Source organism: Lutra lutra, chromosome 8 (genome assembly GCF_902655055.1).
Source record: "Lutra lutra chromosome 8, mLutLut1.2, whole genome shotgun sequence".
In the NCBI taxonomy this organism is placed as follows: Eukaryota; Metazoa; Chordata; class Mammalia; order Carnivora; family Mustelidae; genus Lutra; species Lutra lutra.
This window is the reverse complement of record NC_062285.1, coordinates 6,795,993-6,815,145: the sequence shown is the minus strand read 5'-3', so window position 1 is coordinate 6,815,145 and position 19,153 is coordinate 6,795,993. Positions and strand designations below refer to the sequence as shown.

At 43.0% G+C, this 19,153-nt stretch overlaps 1 protein-coding gene across 2 annotated transcripts in view; it reads right to left on the bottom strand.

Moving 5' to 3' along the window:
* The window catches only part of TAF3 (TATA-box binding protein associated factor 3), a 173,984-nt gene extending 156,110 nt beyond the window's left edge, over positions 1–17,874 (bottom strand). The window contains exons 1-2 of one of the 2 annotated variants that reach the window (XM_047741836.1): positions 17,519–17,874; positions 12,791–13,033 (exon numbers count right to left, since the gene is read on the bottom strand). In XM_047741836.1, coding sequence (XP_047597792.1) covers positions 12,791–13,033; positions 17,519–17,684 — 409 coding nt within the window. In that variant the 5' untranslated portion in view covers positions 17,685–17,874. The remainder of the gene's footprint in view (positions 1–12,790; positions 13,034–17,518) is intronic. The other variant, XM_047741835.1, reaches the window with a different exon arrangement.
* Between the last annotated feature and the right edge of the window lie 1,279 nt (positions 17,875–19,153).

The following is a 19,153-nucleotide window of genomic DNA, read 5'->3' as shown; positions in this document are numbered from 1 at the left end:
AACAATTCCACATTTTCAACTATATTCAATGAAATTTAAAAGTAGACTAAAGCATGGTGTTTTCAAGCCTCTCATATACATTCTTGAGGTAGAATATAATACTCTGGTCCCACAATTAGAAAAACAAAGAATGACAATTTACTTCACTATTGGATCATCCTTATCTAGGTGATTCCATCATTCTTCTTCTTCTTCTTTTTTTTTTTTTTTTTAGTATAGTTGGGAATAATTGATGAGCAGTGATGAGTCATTAAAGTAATTCTTATGATGATAAATAAGCAAAATATCTCGGGATATAGGAAAATACAATCTGTAAGATTGCATAATGTAACTTAAATTTGCAAAAGATCTCAATGGACCTATATGGTAATAGCAGGATAGAATGAGCTTTATTTGATTTTTTTTAAAAAGTAAATTTTCTCTTTGTTCTTTTTTAAACCTTTAAGAGGGAATAAATATCATGAAATGTCAATACTTTCAAAGAGTAGGAACTGCTCACAGAAAACACAACAAAAATGTTATGTTAAAAAAGCAAAACACAAACAATGTTGAATAAAAAGAGTAAAAGAAAACTGTACTAGTTATTTCAACTAACCAAATAGTCTCTTCAGAATTAAAAAAAGGGACGGGCACACTGAAAAATCAGGAAAACTGATACGTTAAGTCAGGAAAAGTGCCTTCGTTTTTTAAAGTAAGTATCCTCTAATGGGACTTTAAAGATAATGTTTAAAAATCAAAACATGGAAGGAAAGTAGATACTAATGGATAATAATTCCACATTTTTTAAAAAGAAAATCAAGTTTCAGAAAGAATAACATTAAGGCTTTTGCTAAATGATAAAAGGACTTTTCTCTGGATACAAGTTTCCTAAGGTAAATAAATATTAAATCTATTCATTTATAACTGCTCTCACAAAGTTGCACAAAAATAACAAAGTTGTTATTTTTCTTTCTAAAAGAAACCAGTGATGGTTTAAGTTGTATGGTTTTTCTTATGACTTTGAAAATGTTTTTTTATCATTTAAGTGGATAGTCACTAACACTAACAGAAAAGGAAAGACTGCCACCTACTGAAATGCCACCACTTTCACATTAAAAAAAGAAATCAATATTCTTACTTATGCTGCAGCATTTGAAGTCTCCAGCAAGAATAAAATGGATAATTAAATATTACTGTGTATATGTAAACATTACATTTTTACTACTAATACTTGATAAAAATGAATTATAAGTTTAAATCAGTCTGATGACATGAATGAGAAATAATTAGTGAGTGTTAACTGTGCCCATGGCAGTATATTAGCACAGAGCAGGAACAATTAACCAATACAGTCACAGAACATCACCACACTCACAACAAAAAAAAAAAAAAGAAAGAAACTACTGCTTCTTTCCTTTGGTAAAATTAGACGTAAATAACTATTTGAATTATCGCAAATGAAATTGTCAAATATGTTTACGGTTTAGAAAAAGTTGATTCAAAGTTCCTAAAAGTAGATCAGTAAAACGAAAGTCTATCATTAAAAAAACAATGGAAGAGACCTATAGAAATTTAAGAGGGGACTGTAGACTTCTGGCCGATACAATCTGCACAGCTGCCTGTGTCATTTTATTTCTCTCGAAGCTAATCAATCGTATAAAATTTGGAGTTATGCTATGGTCTTCAAGGTCCAAGGACCCACGCCAGCTGGAACAATATCCTACTTCACAGGCATGCAGGAAAGTCCCTGCAAGAGGTACGAGCTGGGCCACAGCACTCCACACACCACGTCAGGGTTTCCATATTAGAAAGAACTAGGGCCGACGGCATCACAAATGTGTACACTGACTGACCTGTACATGGTCTTTTTTCTGGATATCATGGCATGACAACCATTATACTTGGTGCTGAGACCTTTAGGAACAGACTGTAAATGTGGCAGGTTCTAAGAAGACCGTATTAGGGATCCACCATAGCAGATAACATCTTTCTCATTCATTTACAACTATCGGATGGAGGCTACTATTTCCATTTTATAAATGTGGCAACTAGGACAGAAGTGAGCAGGCACACTCTACTTGGGAGGAAGTGACACAATGGCTTTAAATTCTCATGCTTCAATGAAATAAAGTTAGAAATTCTTGGCACTCAAAGTCCTAACCTAGTAAACTAAAACTCAATGTTTAATCTTTTACTTAAAAAAAAAAAAAAAAAACTAATGTCAGCTGTTTTCCAGCAATTTCTGTTCTAAGAATTCAATGAATGTTAATTCAGTGTCCTACAATGACAGACAGGGTCGTGGTTAAATATGCTCACTGCACCTGAGGTCAATGAAAGGAGAGCCTTTGTACCCCCAATATGGTGCCTGACACAGAGCGGAAACTCTGTGAGTAAACCAGCAATAACAACAATAAGAAGAACGACAATGAGTAAACCTGGGCTTCTTTAAAGCAAGTGTATCCATGGCCCTTAACAAGCAACAAAGTCTGCGCTGAGTCTCAGGTTCAAGACAGATTACACAGTCTTGAACTCCACCTGATTCCTTTTTCAAAAATAAATACATGGTTATGGTAGACCATTGCCTGAGGGATATGAGATCCAGTCTAAGTTTTAACTCCAGATCAGGCCCGTCTGTTTAAGATCTGGATATTCAGATCACCCACACAGTCTCCCAAACCCTGGCTCTTCTCTCTGTCATATTCTCTACAACCTATCACCGAATCCCACCCATGCAATAGCTCTCAAGTCCGGCCCTTCCTCGGCCCCTCTTCTTCATCACAGTCAGGATGCAGGCCCCACATCTCTGCCCTGGAAGCAGGGCTCTAGCGACACTTTCCCCACAGCCCCCTCCCTCTTGAGTTTATCCTTCTCATTGTCACCAGAATTCACTAATCTAAGCAGCTTGTCCCAGCTTCTTAGAAATATCCACTGATTCCCTCACTCCTTATAGAATACTGGGTAGATACCCCATTTTATAAATTAAAATCACATGTAAATATTAGCCTGATCTCTCTTTCTCCATATAGATCGGATTCTAGGAAGGCCCTTTCTTCTCCGTTCAGCTCTGTATCTCCAGAAATACGCAGCATGGCTGGCATACAGCAGGCTCTCCACAACTATGTGAATGAATGACGAAGTGATTTTGATTCCTCTTGGGCACCACTAGCACAAGAGCAGTTGATAGGCACTATAAATGAAGCAAACAACTTCATATTGCTTTATCAGAAAAAAAGAAAGCTCTATGTAGCTAGGGCAGGTAATTAGTTAAAGAAAATGCAATTACTGCCCTGAAAAGATTCAAACTGAGGAAAGCAAGACAGAATAAATCCTAACTTACAACAAAAGCATTAGACTATCAGCCATGTAACATCTATTTCCCTACACCTGATTGACCTCATGCTCCTAAAACACACGCACACACACTCACGCACACGCATGAGTGTGGGAAATTTTCCGAAAAATGTAACTGGACAAGAGAGATGTTTAATTTCTGGAGATTTTAAAATATGTGGGTAAAAATAACAAAATCTTTTTGTTGTTGTTGTGGTTCTGGATGCCTAAAAGGGAAAAATAGTAAGTAAAATATCAAAATACTTAATTTTTCTAAGACACTTGAAATGATTACTTTGTGGATTTAGAAACATAAAAACTATCTTTCTATAATATTGGAAATGTGTTCCTCTTTTTATAAATCCAGAGAGAATAAAGGAAAAAAATTGAATAGGAAAGAGAATTTTGACCAAGTCCACTATAAGTTATGATCTATCATATCTGAGCATGATGGTACATTTATCCTCTGTCTTGAAATGCATACATCTCTACCCTAGGGCTAATTTTGTTGGTTTGAATGCAAAGCCAGAGAGACCCAATTTTTAAAAAAACCTGTACTCTTTATACTCTAGATAAAAACTATTTCAAAGGATGACAATAAGAAGGAAGAAAAGTAAGAGTAAAAGAACCAAATAAGGGGCGCCTGGGTGGCTCAGTGGGTTAAGCCTCTGCCTTCGGCTCGGGTCATGATCTCAGGGTCCTGGGATCAAGCCCCGCATCGGGCTCTCTGCTCAGCAGGAAGCCTGCTTCCTCCTCTCTCTGCCTGCCTCTCTGCCTGCCTCTCTGCCTACTTGTGATCTCTCTCTCTGTCAAATAAATAAATAAAATCTTAAAAAAAAAAAAAGAACCAAATAAGATGTTATCAAAACATGATTTTCCCCCAAGTAACCAGATTCAAGAGGTCAGTGTGAAAGAAAAGAAAAAAACTTGAAGAGTCACAAGATAAACCTTTCTCTTTTCTTATACCTATATTTTGAGAATAATACCAGGCAATAAAGGGTGCACAGGACAGTAGGCTAAGACTGAGACATCTAGGACTTGACCTCTCTGCCGCTCGACAGTGTGGGACTTCGGGCAGGTTACTTTTTGAGACAGTTTCCACAACATTCTGAAGAAATTTCCCTGAAGACAGCATCCTTTATCCATATCTTGAGTTTACCTCTCGGGCAGCCTCAAAGGACTTTAGTTTTGTGCAATAAGAGGTGGAACGTAGAATGAATGTAGGATTGAAAGAGGGAGCAAGACCAGTGTAAGCTCCTGAGAAAAAGAAAACCAATAAATAGTTGGCCAACGGGATAGAGAGTCTGAGAGGCGTGGTAGGAGACGCAGTCTGGGGAGTCTTCTATACAGCTGGTTCTTGAAACCATGAAAGTAGATTCGAACACCCACTGAAACTATATACAGTGAGAAAAGCAACAGGTCCAGAATCAAATTTTAGAAGCACCCACAGTTTAGATGCAGAAAAGCCATGGAAGATGAGCTCATGAAAGGCACAGAGAATGAATTAAGGAGTATTTTGTCTCTGAAGAAAAAGAAGTGCCCAACAGTGATAAATTCAGCAAAAAGGTTCAATGAAGGGAATCCTGGGAAGAAAAGTGGCAGGTGTGGCAAAGTACTTCTGGGATCTTCCCAAACTGCTACATAAAAATATAGCAACATAATGAGGGGACAGAGTTCACGCAGCGACAGCAAAATACGAGGGATGAGGGCCGACCACCAAGGGCCACAAAAGCTAAGTATTGCCTGTCTGTGTGGGGCACATGGCCAGAAGCCGTGGGGAGACTGGCCCGAGAGAGCAGAACAGCAGAAAGCCAGGAGGCGCTCCCTGAAAGCCTCGAGGACCAACGTGCGAAGAGTGGCCCAGAAGCTGCATGGGTGTGACTTCTTCCAGGGTGAGGATGGGGGGGGGGGGGGTGGGCACAGAAGCCAAAGCAGGGTCTACGGAGGCTCAGGAGTCCAGTCCTGAGCTTTCATGTCTGACCCGCCATTGCTCTGCCCAGGACAGAGCCCACTGAGAAGAGACTTGTTAGGACCACATCACGACCAAGCAGAAGAGGAAACTGGCATTATGGAAAGCGAAGATCCAAATACAAGTGGAGCAAGAAAACAGAAAATCTCAGAGAGCAAGCTGCCTGTCCTGCGCATCACACTGAACAGGAGAGGGAGCACTGCGAGCTTCCTTCTAGATGTTCCGAAGCGACGCTCATACACACACAACTTCCCTAAGAAAACGGAGACTAAACACCAGGACAACATGTCTACAGGCAACAAAAGTACATGAGCAACACATACTCAAAAAGACAGATGAAAACACTACTGGACTATTCTGAAATGGTCTAAAAGGCATGAAAGAACACAAATCAACATTAGAAAAACTCAGGTATGAGGTGACAGACCTCAAGAAAGTAGCTGTATGACCTGATGGTGTGTATATGGTGCGATCACAGACAATCGGGATGAGTAACAGGAGAGCAAAAGGAAAAAAAAAAAATTTAGCCTGTTCCAGTAATCATGAAGGACAATAGTATCAGTATTACCACTGTATGCGTCATCTCAGATGCAGCGGAAGTGCGGTTATGGGATGTTCTAATTATATCCTCCTGTTTATGCCTGGGAACCAGAATTCTTAGTTATGGACAAAGTATCTACTGATAGAACAGTAAAAACCCCACAGGCCTGAGTCTGAATTGGAAATGTCTGTATAGACTCATGAGGTACCCCGCCCCTTGTCTATCCATTCACATACATGTGTGCATATATTTTTGAGTACAAATATTTATGCCTAGAAACAATAATCGGTTGTAACAAGTACCCCGAGTGCCCAGATCATGGACATGAAATGCCATTTCCCTGGAAGCCAGGACTCCTTGGAAAAGGATTCCAAGTGTGGGACAAGAACACACAAGATAAGCCTACAACATTTTGATACACCAGGCTGCAAGGAGGCTATCAAGACGACTAGCGTCATGTTAAAAGGATTCAGAAGGCAGATTGAAAAGGCTGCCACTGGCCAAAGAGGGGACAATCTGAGTTGCAATAAGGGTAAATGTTGTAATGAAAGAAACCTATCAAATATGCCTCAACCTACAAGTTCATAACGATATTTAATAAATAATTATCAGCTATGGATAAGGAACCAATTCATTACCTTGAAAACTGAGTGTACAAAATGAAAGAGCACTTCACTGTCGAGCATTTACCCTCCTATCCCTGTCTGAACTGGGCCACTAAATAACTAAATAGTGAATGAGCAAAAGGCTTCCCTGATAAAATTATTCTAATGAAAGAATGAAATAAAAATCTTGCAACTCCAAGGGACTAATGCCTCTATGCAGTATAAGTGTCAACACCGCTAACATCAAAAAAGTGAAAACCAGACATGCGTATCAGCCTCCTGACGAAGGAACACAACAGTACGTATATCTTGACGAAGGTACTAAGCCAGAGTCTGATCAAGCCTGAGATTCTCGCTACCAATATGCAGAAACACACTGGACTGCACTATGAGCACACCATCAGCAAAATCCACTGTGGGCAATCGTTCCGGTCCAATGACCCAGATTCCCCAACAAATAAATGATAAGAAAAAGGCAGGGATTGGGCTGGGAGGTGGGGGCCTGCACAGGAAGAGAGACTTAGAAGACACGACATTATGTAAGTGGGGATGGCTTACGCTAAAGGGGCTAGGGCTACACAGTTGACTAATAGAACTGAAGGCAAGAAGTAACCCCTATGAGCTTCGGATGGGGTTACTTTGGAGGGAACGGACAAGGGGCTGTGAGTGTGGCTGGGCACATGGGGTTGGGAGGAGCTTCTGGGGTAGTTTTATGGTGAACTAGGATATGGTTTAAGAGGTATCTGCCTTATAATAATTCACGAAGCTACACCTCCCCCAAGAGAGCAGTTAGGATAAAAATTTCATTTAGGTCAGCCAATTAGGTAGGAATTGGTGATCACAGTGAGTGCCGTTCCAAGGAAGGGATGTGGGTAGAAGTCAGAGTGCACAGCTTGAGAAATAAATGGCAGACTTTGGAGTGGACACCGAGTCTTGACTCAGAAGTCACAGTGTCTCATGTGAAAAGATCTCAAAGGATTCATACCAGTTAAACGAGGTTACTCATGGGAATTGGGAGTGTACGGAGAGTGAAGAGGACCTTTCATTTTATGCTTCATATACTTGGACAATGTTTTATTTTTCAACGCTCCTGTTACTTTTGTTATTTTAAACTTGTAAATGTTTATTTTTCAGAAGGGCTTGATTATGAAAATAGGAAGCCCGGGGAGGAGAAGAGACAAATCAAATGAGCTCCAAAGAACTTCCGCAGAGGAGTTTAATTTACGGAGACAGTCCACCTTCAGTGGGGCGCGTCTAACTCCCAACTCCGTATGGGCTGTGCGTGGCGACTTCCTTCCAAAGAGGACAGCACAGGAAGGAGGGAGAGAGTAACTTCAAGGGGAGACACCACCTGAACCAGGCGGTCCAGGTCAACCTCGGCAGTGGTGAACCACATCAACAGCCCACACCCCTGACACGATGTGAGCTTCCCTCTGTGGCCTTGCTCCCCAAAACTAGTAAGCCCCGTCTGATCAAATTCCAGGAGAGGGGCAGTCTACAACTAAAACTGTCAAGGTCATCGAAAACCAGGAGAGTCTGAGGAAGTCACAGCCCACAAGAGCCAAGAAGACATGACAATAAAACCACTGGCATCCTGGCTGGGATCCTGGAACCTGAAAAGGACATCAGGTGAACACTAAAGATCATGGGTTTTAGTTAATAATAACATATCAATACTGGCTCATTGATTATAATGAAGGTAGCATACTAATGTAAGATTAGTAATGGGGAAGCTGGGTACAGCATGTAAGGGAACTCTGTACTTACCTTCTCAAGTTTTTGGTCAAGCTAAAACTATTTTAAAGAAAAAGTCTATTTAGAAATTAAAAAAAAAAAATAGAAACCCAAAACATCACAGTATCTTTACCAAGTGCAAGGTAAGGTGGATAAGTTTCTGTTTCTTAGTGTAAGGAAAGCCAAGCAAATGCCTTCCACTTCTCTTGTTCTCACACAGATAGCTTGGACCCATCAACAGGCCGCAAAGACTCTCCCAGACCAGTGATCCAGTGACCACCTTCAGAACCCAACCATGACTCTGGCATAATATGCTATTTTCAGACACTCTTCAGCACAACAAAACAGGGAGCAAAAAATATGTTACGCGTGTGAATCTGAAAATATGTATGGCAAGCGGAGGAGAGAATGTTCTTGGATAAAACACACCGGGTGCCAGCCATCAGCACTGGAACAGTCTTAGCAAAACGTGCGTTTATAAAACATCGTCAGAGAGGTCTCATGTCTAAACCTACAAGTGGATACAACAGGCAAACATTCCCTCTGTGTCCTCTTCCGAGTCACCCCCGAGCCGCGGGGGGGTCCGAGTGCTCCTCGTCCGCATCTGCTTCTGCCCGCCTGTCACCTGTGCATTCCTGCAGCCCAAGCCTACGACCACCACTGTCCTGGATTTATTCTCCTTGAAGACTCACTTCACAAATGTATACTGTGTTTCAGCTGAGAAGGAAATTCCTTACGAGTGAGGACGAACATTCACGGTTCCGTGTCCTCTCCGGGAAGCGCCGTCCGCATCTACACGAATGGCTCACTTGCCCTTCTCTTCTGTCCACGTCTACACGAATGGCTCACTCGCCGCTCTCACCTGATGCTCGCGGACACCCATGCGGCAGGATTACTAAACCTCTTACAGAGGACGAGTATAGAGTTCAGAGAGGCAATGCAAGCCAGGAAGATGGTAAACTCAATAAGCCACTGAGTCACACCCGAGTGGCTCCAGGGGCCCAGGCTTCCTCCATGACCACCTGCTGCTACGCCCTTGGCATAGCGCTCACAGTGCTGCGAGCAGACAAGGCTATTCTCGTGCTCTCCTGACATGAACCCCGCTGAACGATCGAGAAGTGCGTAGTCTCCTGACCATACTCTGCTCGTTGTATTTTATGAACCACGTCTGGCCCTGTCTGTGACTCTTCAGGAGTTAAAAGGCAAATGAAGGAGCCGGGGAACAGGCAGGACGGCCACAGGTGTGCACGTCTGCACCACGCTCCGCACCACCAACCAGAATACCAGAACTCTCTAACACGCTGTACCCGTGGGGGAGAAAAAAGATTTCAGATTGTGAATGATTTATTACACTGACTTGGGAGGCTATATTAAAAAATGGTAACCACGGGACTGCATTTTATAACCTTCTCCCTGGCTAGCAGGAAGAGGTTGATAAGCACCTTATTGTACTATCACTTCCTGCGTCCTCGGGGCCGTGTGCACACCTTAGGAATCAGCGGTCTTTCTGCTCCTGAGGGAATCTGTAACCGTTAGCTGAAGAAAGACGTGTTCAAGGCTTATGTTATTTTCCTTTCCAGATGTTTATAATTTATATTAATGAATTAAATGAAGTAAGATTTTTTTTGGCCTCAAATAATTCAGAAGAGAGACTCAAAAAATTACTGCAGTAATTTCAGACCGAAGTCAGTGTTAAAATCCCAAAATTATTTTTCATACTCCCTTATTGGTATCTTACAGTACATACTGATATTGATTCTGGGGCAGTATTTACAAGTGCGAACCATGAATTTCCTCGTGCAGCATTTGGAGGCTATAAAAATAAAACGAGAGGGACTAAGTGGTTAAATGCTGATGACTATCAAAGTCCTCAGCTTAGTTTTCAGTAGGGAGCTTGGCAGGGCTTATCACATTATTAAAAATGATTCAATAAACTCTCTAAGTGAATAAATGCAGGTTACGCATGGACCAATGATGAGCTTGTGCGTGAGTCACGGGTTAAGATTAATCAAATGTCCATCTGAGTCCAAATTTTTTAAAAGGCCAGAAAAAAAAATTAAGCAGTTTGTTAAACAGGAGGTAGAAGAGGAGACAGAAAGATATGCAAACCACAAAATAGATTTAGAAAGCTCCAAAAGGCCCAGAGAAAATGGACTAAAATATATAAATGGAGAAGAAAGTAGTTTTGGTTCAAAAACACGCCAACTGATCACGCACAGAATTCCTGGCTGGTGAAACTTACCACTAATTCACTGATCTCAGACTCATCATCACCCATCACCCAGAGACTCGCTGACATGCTGCTTATTTACATTAGCGGGTCTCCCTCAGTTTCCTCCTGTGTAACACCATAAGCTTCCTCCCAGCACTGGATTACCATTCATGCTTTCTCATGTACTCTTGTACTTCTTGTCCTTTTAAGTGCCTTTCAGCTAACGTATCACAGGCTAACTTCACACTGCTTTCACGAAGATGTCTACGATGCTTACTAAATCACATTGAGGGACAAGAGCAAAGAAGGAAATTCCAGGCCTGCTTGATATTCATGATCTGTCTATAAAACGGAATTCTCTGCAATCCAGCTACTAACCAGGCCTCTGCCAAAAAACCCTCCTTTGATAATGTTGATACTGAAATGCAATGGTTATTATTTTTAAAATAAACAAATATGTGTTTAGAGAAGTTGTAATAAATATTGGTTTCTAAGGTCAAAGACGCTGTCATTAGGGAATGAGGGGTTTCAGACCTCCCATGGGGGCTAGAAAGAGCAAGATTTCCTCAAAGGTAATACAGGCTACAGATAACAACAACAACAAAATCAGTGGTGAGGAGGAGAGAGAATTTTAAGCAGGTACCATGGAAAGTTGGGATGACTGAGTTACATCTGTGGATTTGCAAGTCCTGCTGTTACTAGTACAAAAGTAGGCCTGGAAAGAAGAAACAACGAACTTCCACAGACAAGACTTCACAAATAGCACTTCACTCAGTTCAAGAACATTTACTGAAGGCACGCTCTGTGTGAAGCATTCAGTGATACCAATGCCTGCTTCAGCCAGTATCCCCAAGACCCCACAGCAGGCAAGTGCTGAGCTGACACGCAACGTCAGCTTCCCAAGCCACTCAACTCAGAAAACTAGGACGCCTGCCTATCTAAATTTCCACACATATACAGCTACCAACAAGCATGGGTACGGTGCTGCCTCCCTGACCCATCACGGACAGCACCAGCGCTCCACAGGAGGGTCCCCCTGCACCCAAGAGCTGCAGTGTCCAAGGAGGGGACGCCAACACACAGTCAGTCCTCCCCACATAGGGCCAGTTTTTCCCCAGTTTTTCAAATGGGGCAACACCGACACACAGACTGTACAACTATTCCAAGTCTAAAGCTAGTCCACGAAACAAATGGGGAGCGCTCAAAGATGCCATTAAAGTGGAACCGGAGATTATAAGAAACGAATTACAAGAAATGGGAACCTTGGAGCATTGCTGGCGGAAGGTAAAATGGTGCAAACATAAAGGTAAAAAGGAAACGAACTGCAACTTTTCCACCTTTACAAGGAAAAAATATTATGTGCACAAGAGACCAGAAATTACTATGTATCTGTTTAGAACCTTGGTGAACTTAGATGATCAGCATGTAAAATCATGCAAGGAGGAAGGAACTCTGCCGTGATTGACGACTACGCCTGATTAGCTATTATTTTTTTTTTATTTTTATTTTTTTAAAGATTTTATTTATTTATTTGTCAGAGAGAGAGAGGGAGAGAGAGCGAGCACAGGCAGACAGAGTGGCAGGCAGAGGCAGAGGGAGAAGCAGGCTCCCTGCTGAGCAAGGAGCCCGATGCGGGACTCGATCCCAGGATGCCGGGATCATGACCTGAGCCGAAGGCAGCTGCTTAACCCACTGAGCCACCCAGGCGTCCCTAGCTATTATTTTTTAATCAAAAATTCTATATGGCCGGGGCGCCTGGGTGGCTCAGTGGGTTAAGCCGCTGCCTTCGGCTCAGGTCATGATCTCAGGGTCCTGGGATCGAGCCCCGCATCGGGCTCTCTGCTCAGCAGGAAGCCTGCTTCCTCCTCTCTCTCTACCTGCCTCTCTGCCTGCTTGTGATCTCTCTCTGTCAAATAAATAAATAAAATCTTAAAAAAAAAAAAATTCTATATGGCCAAACAATAAACATTTCTACTCCTCGTTAAAAAATGAAGGTAAATCTGCATGACTAGTGCCTAGTGAATATTTACTCACTGTCTGTTTCCAGTATCATCTAACTCACATTTACAATAAGAGGAGAGGAAAAGAACAACCCCAACTTTCCTTTATGAAGCAAAGATTTTCTAATCAATTTAATATCCTGTTCCCATGTAATACATCTATTATTGAAAATTTAGAAAGGAATAGGTGCCTCATCCGACATAACCTTGACTGTGCCATAGCTTCGCCGGGTGATGCCAGTCCAAGTTTGTTGGCTTAAGGTTAGACTAGTCTGCAAACAACATTAAAACATTTTGATTGCATTTCTAGAATTTGTATGTTGGCATAGCATTTTATATAATTCAGGAAAAGTAAGATTAAAATTGCATTAAAATCGTTACAAATGTATAAGTAAAAAACAAAGGAAAAAAATCACAAACCTTCTTGCGAAGACACAATGGGTGGCATGTAATCAGGAATGTATTCTTTTCTTTCCTCTGCATCTTTACTTCCAGGTTGAGGAAACTGAAGGACATTGTTCTTACTAACAGGAAATGAAGGAATTTGATGTGGGAAAGTCACAGGTTCAATATTGTGAATATAGTCTTCTAGTTCATGAAGACTGACCCCCATAAGCTGGAAAGCTTCACCAACATCATCCAAAATTGGGTCTGTCCGGCCATCTGAAACAAAGTCAAGAGCCAAGCAAATTATTTTAAGAAAATTCCATGAATACTTTTTAAAATATTAAGAAGTATGGGGTTTGCAGGTAGCTCAGAATCAAATATGCTACACATACTTAAGACTGAGTTATTGGGAAGAATTTAATAGACTTTGAACAAAACAGCATGCCGTTTAAACATTAGAAAGCCGCTTCCTGAAGTCAGTTTGAAAAAGGATCCAACAACCAGACCATTCATACAACAGTCAGCTAGGACCGAATAAATATCAGAAGCAGTTTACCAACAAACGGTGACTGACGAAATGTAAATGCCCAGTAAGTAGTACCACTACTGTTTTTTTTAATCAAGTGACTAGAATGCTGTGCTACGTAAATGTCCATTATATTGTCACCATGGTTCAGGGATGCATCTCTGGAACCTAAAACAGTGGCTGGCATACAGATGGCACTCTTGTTGAATGAACTCAAGTGCTTCCTCCCCTGCCATCCCAGATTGAACTCTGTCTGGTTTTGGTGACCCACAGTCAGTGCGGTGAAGCAGCAGACGATCGTCCTGACTCATCATCGGAGGGTCAACAGCAGCCTAACACTATGTCACAACGCCTACATCAGTCACCTCGGTTCACCTCACCACGTGGGAATTTTGTCATTTCGCCTCATCACGAGGGTGAGTGTTTGGTACTATTGGTGCTTTTAGGCATCCACTGGGGGGGTCTTGGAATGCATTCCCTGTGGATGAGGGGACACTATGCCACTGAATCAATTTTTTAAATCCAAGAAAATTTACAGAAAACACTTAGCTCAGAGAGATAATTTATGAACAGATTTTAAATGTTATTAGAAGACACCATACAAAAATGGATAGAAATAGAAGGATACAAAGTTAAGGTGAAATTCTCTTTACGAAAGTGGTGTTTTTTGTTTTGTTTTTTAACTGAAATTTCCTATGATCACTTCAAATTCAGTATGTCTGAAATTAAATCATGCTGTAAAATGAAAATAACCCAAAGTTTATAAAAATTAGACACACGCTTGCTCACGCCCACATAAAAAAGTTCTGGAAGGATATACATCCAACTGTTAACAATTTCAGGGGCTGAAAGCTGCAGTGCAGAAGGAAAGAAGCAGAAGACTCTGACTTGGAACTTCAAACACTTCTACTGCCTCTCAGTTTTGCTACAAGTCGGGGTTACTTCCATGATGTAGAAAATAGCAGGGATAAATAAAATGGATATTCATTCTTCCTCTTAATGCTGTAGATGTGCATTGCAACTCTTCTATTCCTAGGAAAAGCATTGGTAGTCTCTTAGTCCAGAATAAATGATCATCTTGAAGTCCTCTATATGCTTTCCAATTTCAACACAAGACCCTCCGGTTCTCCCCTCTTCCTGCCCATGTCTGGCCAAAGATTTCAAAACTCTTTCTTTCCCTCTCTTCCTACTATCACTCCCAGTTCAGTTTCCAGGTGTCCTCACTTGAGTCTTTCTTGCGCTCAACAAGAACACTATTTTCTTAAGATAATCACTTTCATCACACTGTTTCCCTCCTTAGAAGCACAGTGTTTCTGACCATGCTTTCATTTCCTCTAAGTCCCTCCCAAACCTGATTTCACTCTGTTTCACGTGTCTTGTAACACCGTCCAAATGACCTGGCCACACAGCTCAAGCTGGCCGCCTCACTGGTACTTCATCACCATCGATCCTACTTGGATATCGTAGGTGATGCTTTTCTCTGGCCTGGCGTCCACTCCATGTCTATGTAGGCAGGCTTCAAAGCCCAATTCAAATCTTGTCACAAGTACTAGTCCTAGAGAGTCATTCTGAAATACTTAGCACCCACTTTCAGTGCACACACATGTATTTAATACATGACACACAGCAGCGAGAAACATCCGCCCAGAATGCCTTCACAAATCATTCCTTAGGGAACGGTACTGATAGCCACTTCTGATACTTGCTTCAACTTGAGAGCAATTTTTTCAAAAAGGAGCAAACACCATCAGTTAACTTTGTTCACAGTCTGTGCCCTTGTCCACAACCTGTGGGCTGATGTCTCCAACACAGTGCTCAGTTCTCACCCCCCTCCAAGATCTTATTTATTTATTTATTTATTTATTTATAGTGCAAGCCGGGGGGAGGGGCAGAGAGACAGAATCTCAAGCAGACGCTGCACCGAGTGCTCGGAGTGTAGAGCCCAACACTGGGCTTGATTTTATGACCCTGAGATCATGACTTGAGCCAAAATCAAGAGTGGGCCACTTAATCGACTGTGCCACCCAGCGGTCCCAGTGCTCAGTTCTCAGTGGTGCTCAGTGAATGCTGTCAAAAAGTAAAAGAGGATTTAAAGGAGGAGAAAAGAAGACTGCATAGTGGTAACCTGAGGTCAAAATTCGAGCTTAAAACTAGGATAGTCCATAACTAATAAGTATACCAGGAAGCAGCATTTTCAGTAAGTCACAAACAAAATCATGAACCTGATAATCACATTTTCACTAAAAGCAAGCAAACTGACTACAGAAATTGGGTAATTAGAAAAGGGATTAACATTAACACACGGCAATGATTACTCGACTCTGGAACACCTGGTTACTAGCGGTGCCAGCATACTCTGGTTCTGTGTACAAGGCAGGAAAGGTAGCTATGTATTCAGGGGATATTGTCATTACCTAAAAACACAGAACGTCTGTCCTTATTTAGGGAACTTGGTAGCAAAAACATAGCCGGACTGTGTACAACCGCAACAGTATACTCAAGGACCATGAAGCGGGGGGAGGGAAGGAAAAGAAGCAAAAGCCAAGAGAGCAGCGTGCTGGTGGTGTACTTTCAAGATAATAACGAATGAGAGTTACTTTGCAGTGCCGTATTTACATCAGAAAGATCAGTGAAATCGTGCATTCCAAAAATACATATTTTGAACTCAAAAAGTCAAGTGACTAAACAGCTAGTATGGTAGTAGGTTGTCAGTTCATTCATTTACTCAGCAAATATCTCCTGGGTGCCTAGTATATGATGGCACCGTACTAGTACTAATATAATAAAGTTATTGTCTGGGGAGAAGAAAAGGAAAGGGTGAGAAACAGACACAGATAGTTACAAAACACAGTGTTACATACAGGAATGGGCATAGAATTCTGAGGACAGATGACATGAGTTTCCCAAATCAAGTGATAAGTGAATCTCAAAATAGAAGTAGTACTACAGGTAGACCAGGGGGTGAAGGATACTCTAGGAAACCCCACACGAATAGGAATGGATAGTTTACAATGTTTTGGATAAGGCAGGTAGTTCGCATGGTTGCAGTACGAACCACAGGATGTAAGAAAAAGCTCATGACGAAAACCATGTGCTGTTGAAGAGCTGAACTTTTCAACCTGTAAGCAATGGAGTACAAATTAAAATTTTTTTTTTAAGAATGACACGATGAAATGTGTGTTATGGACAGATTATTTTGGCAGCACTATGCAAGCTGAAATGGAATTAGGGGCCTAAGATGTAAAGTGTATCTGTGGGTCTCAAGTTTCCAATCTAGGAACCACTTTAATGAAGCAAAATATTTTATGAAACACTTCACTCAGTTCTACAGCTTACCCACCTGAAGAGTAACGACCTGAAATTTCAATGAATGGTACTTCCCCCTATATACAGACATACACACGCACACACACTTATTTCACATTAGTGTGCTGCTGTGTGGTTTCTATTAAGTATTCCGAATTATTAAATGCCATCAGCTATAGATACTACTGGACACTCCCTTAAAAATCATAAATACTTCAGCCCAGACCACCTGGGGACCCTTGTAAGTTGTCTGTGTTCCCTCCACGACACGTTGATAACCACTGACATAAAAATATCAAGGAGGAAATCAATGAGCAACAGAGATGTAAGTGAAAGCTAATCTAAGTGAAACTGACAAAGCTGGCCTCGGGAAAGAGAAAGCAGGGATAATCTCTACGAAATGAACAAATCCAGAAGGAAGAGGCAGTGTCCCCGACGGAGCAGAGCTGTCAACGAGTATGTGTTGTTATGAGCTGAAGAATGGCTAGCCTTGTAAGAAACGGCCGGTAGACGGAGCGCCTGTGACAACTAGTTGTAGTAGTTTGCAGGCAAGGGAGGAAAAGGACCAAAGTAACAGAGGCTGCAAGGCATTCTGGAGGTGGTTCTACACGCAGCAAAAACGAGATGATGAGAAAGACCGATGCATATTTCCGATCAGAGAAGAGGTGAGAGGGTGTGGAGCTGCGAGCTGAGACTGGGGTCCCGGCTGGAGGCGGGAAGTTAGTGGGTGAGGAAGAGGCACCAAAGGGATGACTGGAGTTTCCAGGGGCAGTGGAATCCGAGGGGCGTCAGAGGCCGAGAAAATGCCCGATCTCTGGGTAGGGGTAAAGGATGAACACCTCGGAGACGCTGAGATAGAGAAGGGAAGACCGGAGGTGTCACTCGTGACTGGCCAGAGGCAGCCCTCCCGCACCCAGCCCGGTACTCACACAGCTCAGAGTACCGATGGCAGCCCCGTCCCAACTGCTGCAGATAGCGCTGCAGCACGTCCGTGAGGAGGTGGCAGGCGCTGAGTTGCACCGAGTCCCAGCCCAGCGCCTGGCAGATCTGCGCCACCGAGACCCTCAACAACGACCTGGAGTAACTCTCGCACATCCCGCTCCGTGGACTCCACCGCAGCCCTTCTGCCACTCTCTCCACCCCCACCGCCTAACCTTAGCAGAGCCCTCGATTCATCCTCTAGGGCCCCCGCGGCGGGGAAATCGTCCCCCCGACCCCTGGCGACCACCTCAAAGCGCCAGCAGCACGGAGCGCGCCAGCCTGAGAGCCGCCATTTTGGGCTCGCTCCGCCTCCCGCTGGACGGTCGCCGGGGCGAGGCAGCACTAGCCGAATGCTGAGCGCGCCAATGAGGAAGCTCCGCCCTGTTGGAGCAGAGCGATGGCGTCGGTAGCGACTCTCGGGCCTGGAAGGATGCAGGAAACGGCTGGGCTGAGCGCAGGTGGAGGATGCGCCCGAGGAGGCAGGTGCTTGGGGCCTTCCCGGGTGGGCTCGCTTGGAGGGGAAGGGAGAGGGGACCGTCAGTGGCTTAGGGGCCAAAGAGGGAGTCAGGATATGAAATTGAAATGAGGGTGTTAGAGGGAAGTGGGAACCCGAGAGGCTGTGAGCGCAGGGGCGGGATTGGAGCGTGGGAACTTCAGTGCCCCCAAATGCGGATCTGATCGGATCTGATCTTGCCTATGCTGCTGCTTACGGTTGTATAGGTTAAATCAAGCCCACGCTGCTCGGAGGTTAGAAGCAGGCGAGTGAGACACGAGCCTCGGTGCAAAATTTATGGGAGCACCAGAAAACTGAAGATCCATCGTATTTTAATTTAGTATTTTTTAAGAATCCAAGCCACTTCCCCCAAATTCCTGCCTCACTCGCCTCATTTGAATCCCAGCCCTGGGTTCAGTAAAACTCAGTTGCCTACTGAGGGGGCAGACAAGTACCTTAAATCGATGAAGCGGGCTGGAGAATAGGGAACTGTTGTCTACTCCAGGCTCTTCTCCCAGCCCCAGGCAAGTGTTGCCAGATCTCTCCAAATTGCCGGAAATCTGGACTTTGTGATAAATATCTCGAGTTGTAGATATTATCCAGCCTGCTGGTAGGCAATTGTAATGGCTGAACTAATGATCTCTTAAATATGCCCTTTTGTGCTCCCCCCCCACCCCGCCCCAAGCTTCTGGAGTATTCCTTCCCTCCTTCCCCTCATCTCTCTCCTCTGTATTTTTCTGTCAGTTTCTCTATTCCTCTACTTGGCATAGTGCATTTAGTATCTGAGTTTATGTGCCTTTCTCAATAAATCGTGTTTCTGAGTGGATCTACGTTCTCCCTACAGGGAGTATTCCAGAACTGTGAACATAATAGATACTCAATTTTTAGGAGTCTTAACATATTCTTTTTTTTTTTTTTTTAATTATTTGATAGAGAGAGAGAGAGATCACAAGTAGGCAGAGAGGCAGGCAGAGAGAGGAGGAAGCAGGCTCACTGCTGAGCAGAGAGCCCGATGCGGGGCTCGATCCCAGAACTCTGAGATCATGACCTGAGCGGAAGGCAGAGGCTTAACCCACTGAGCCACCCAGGT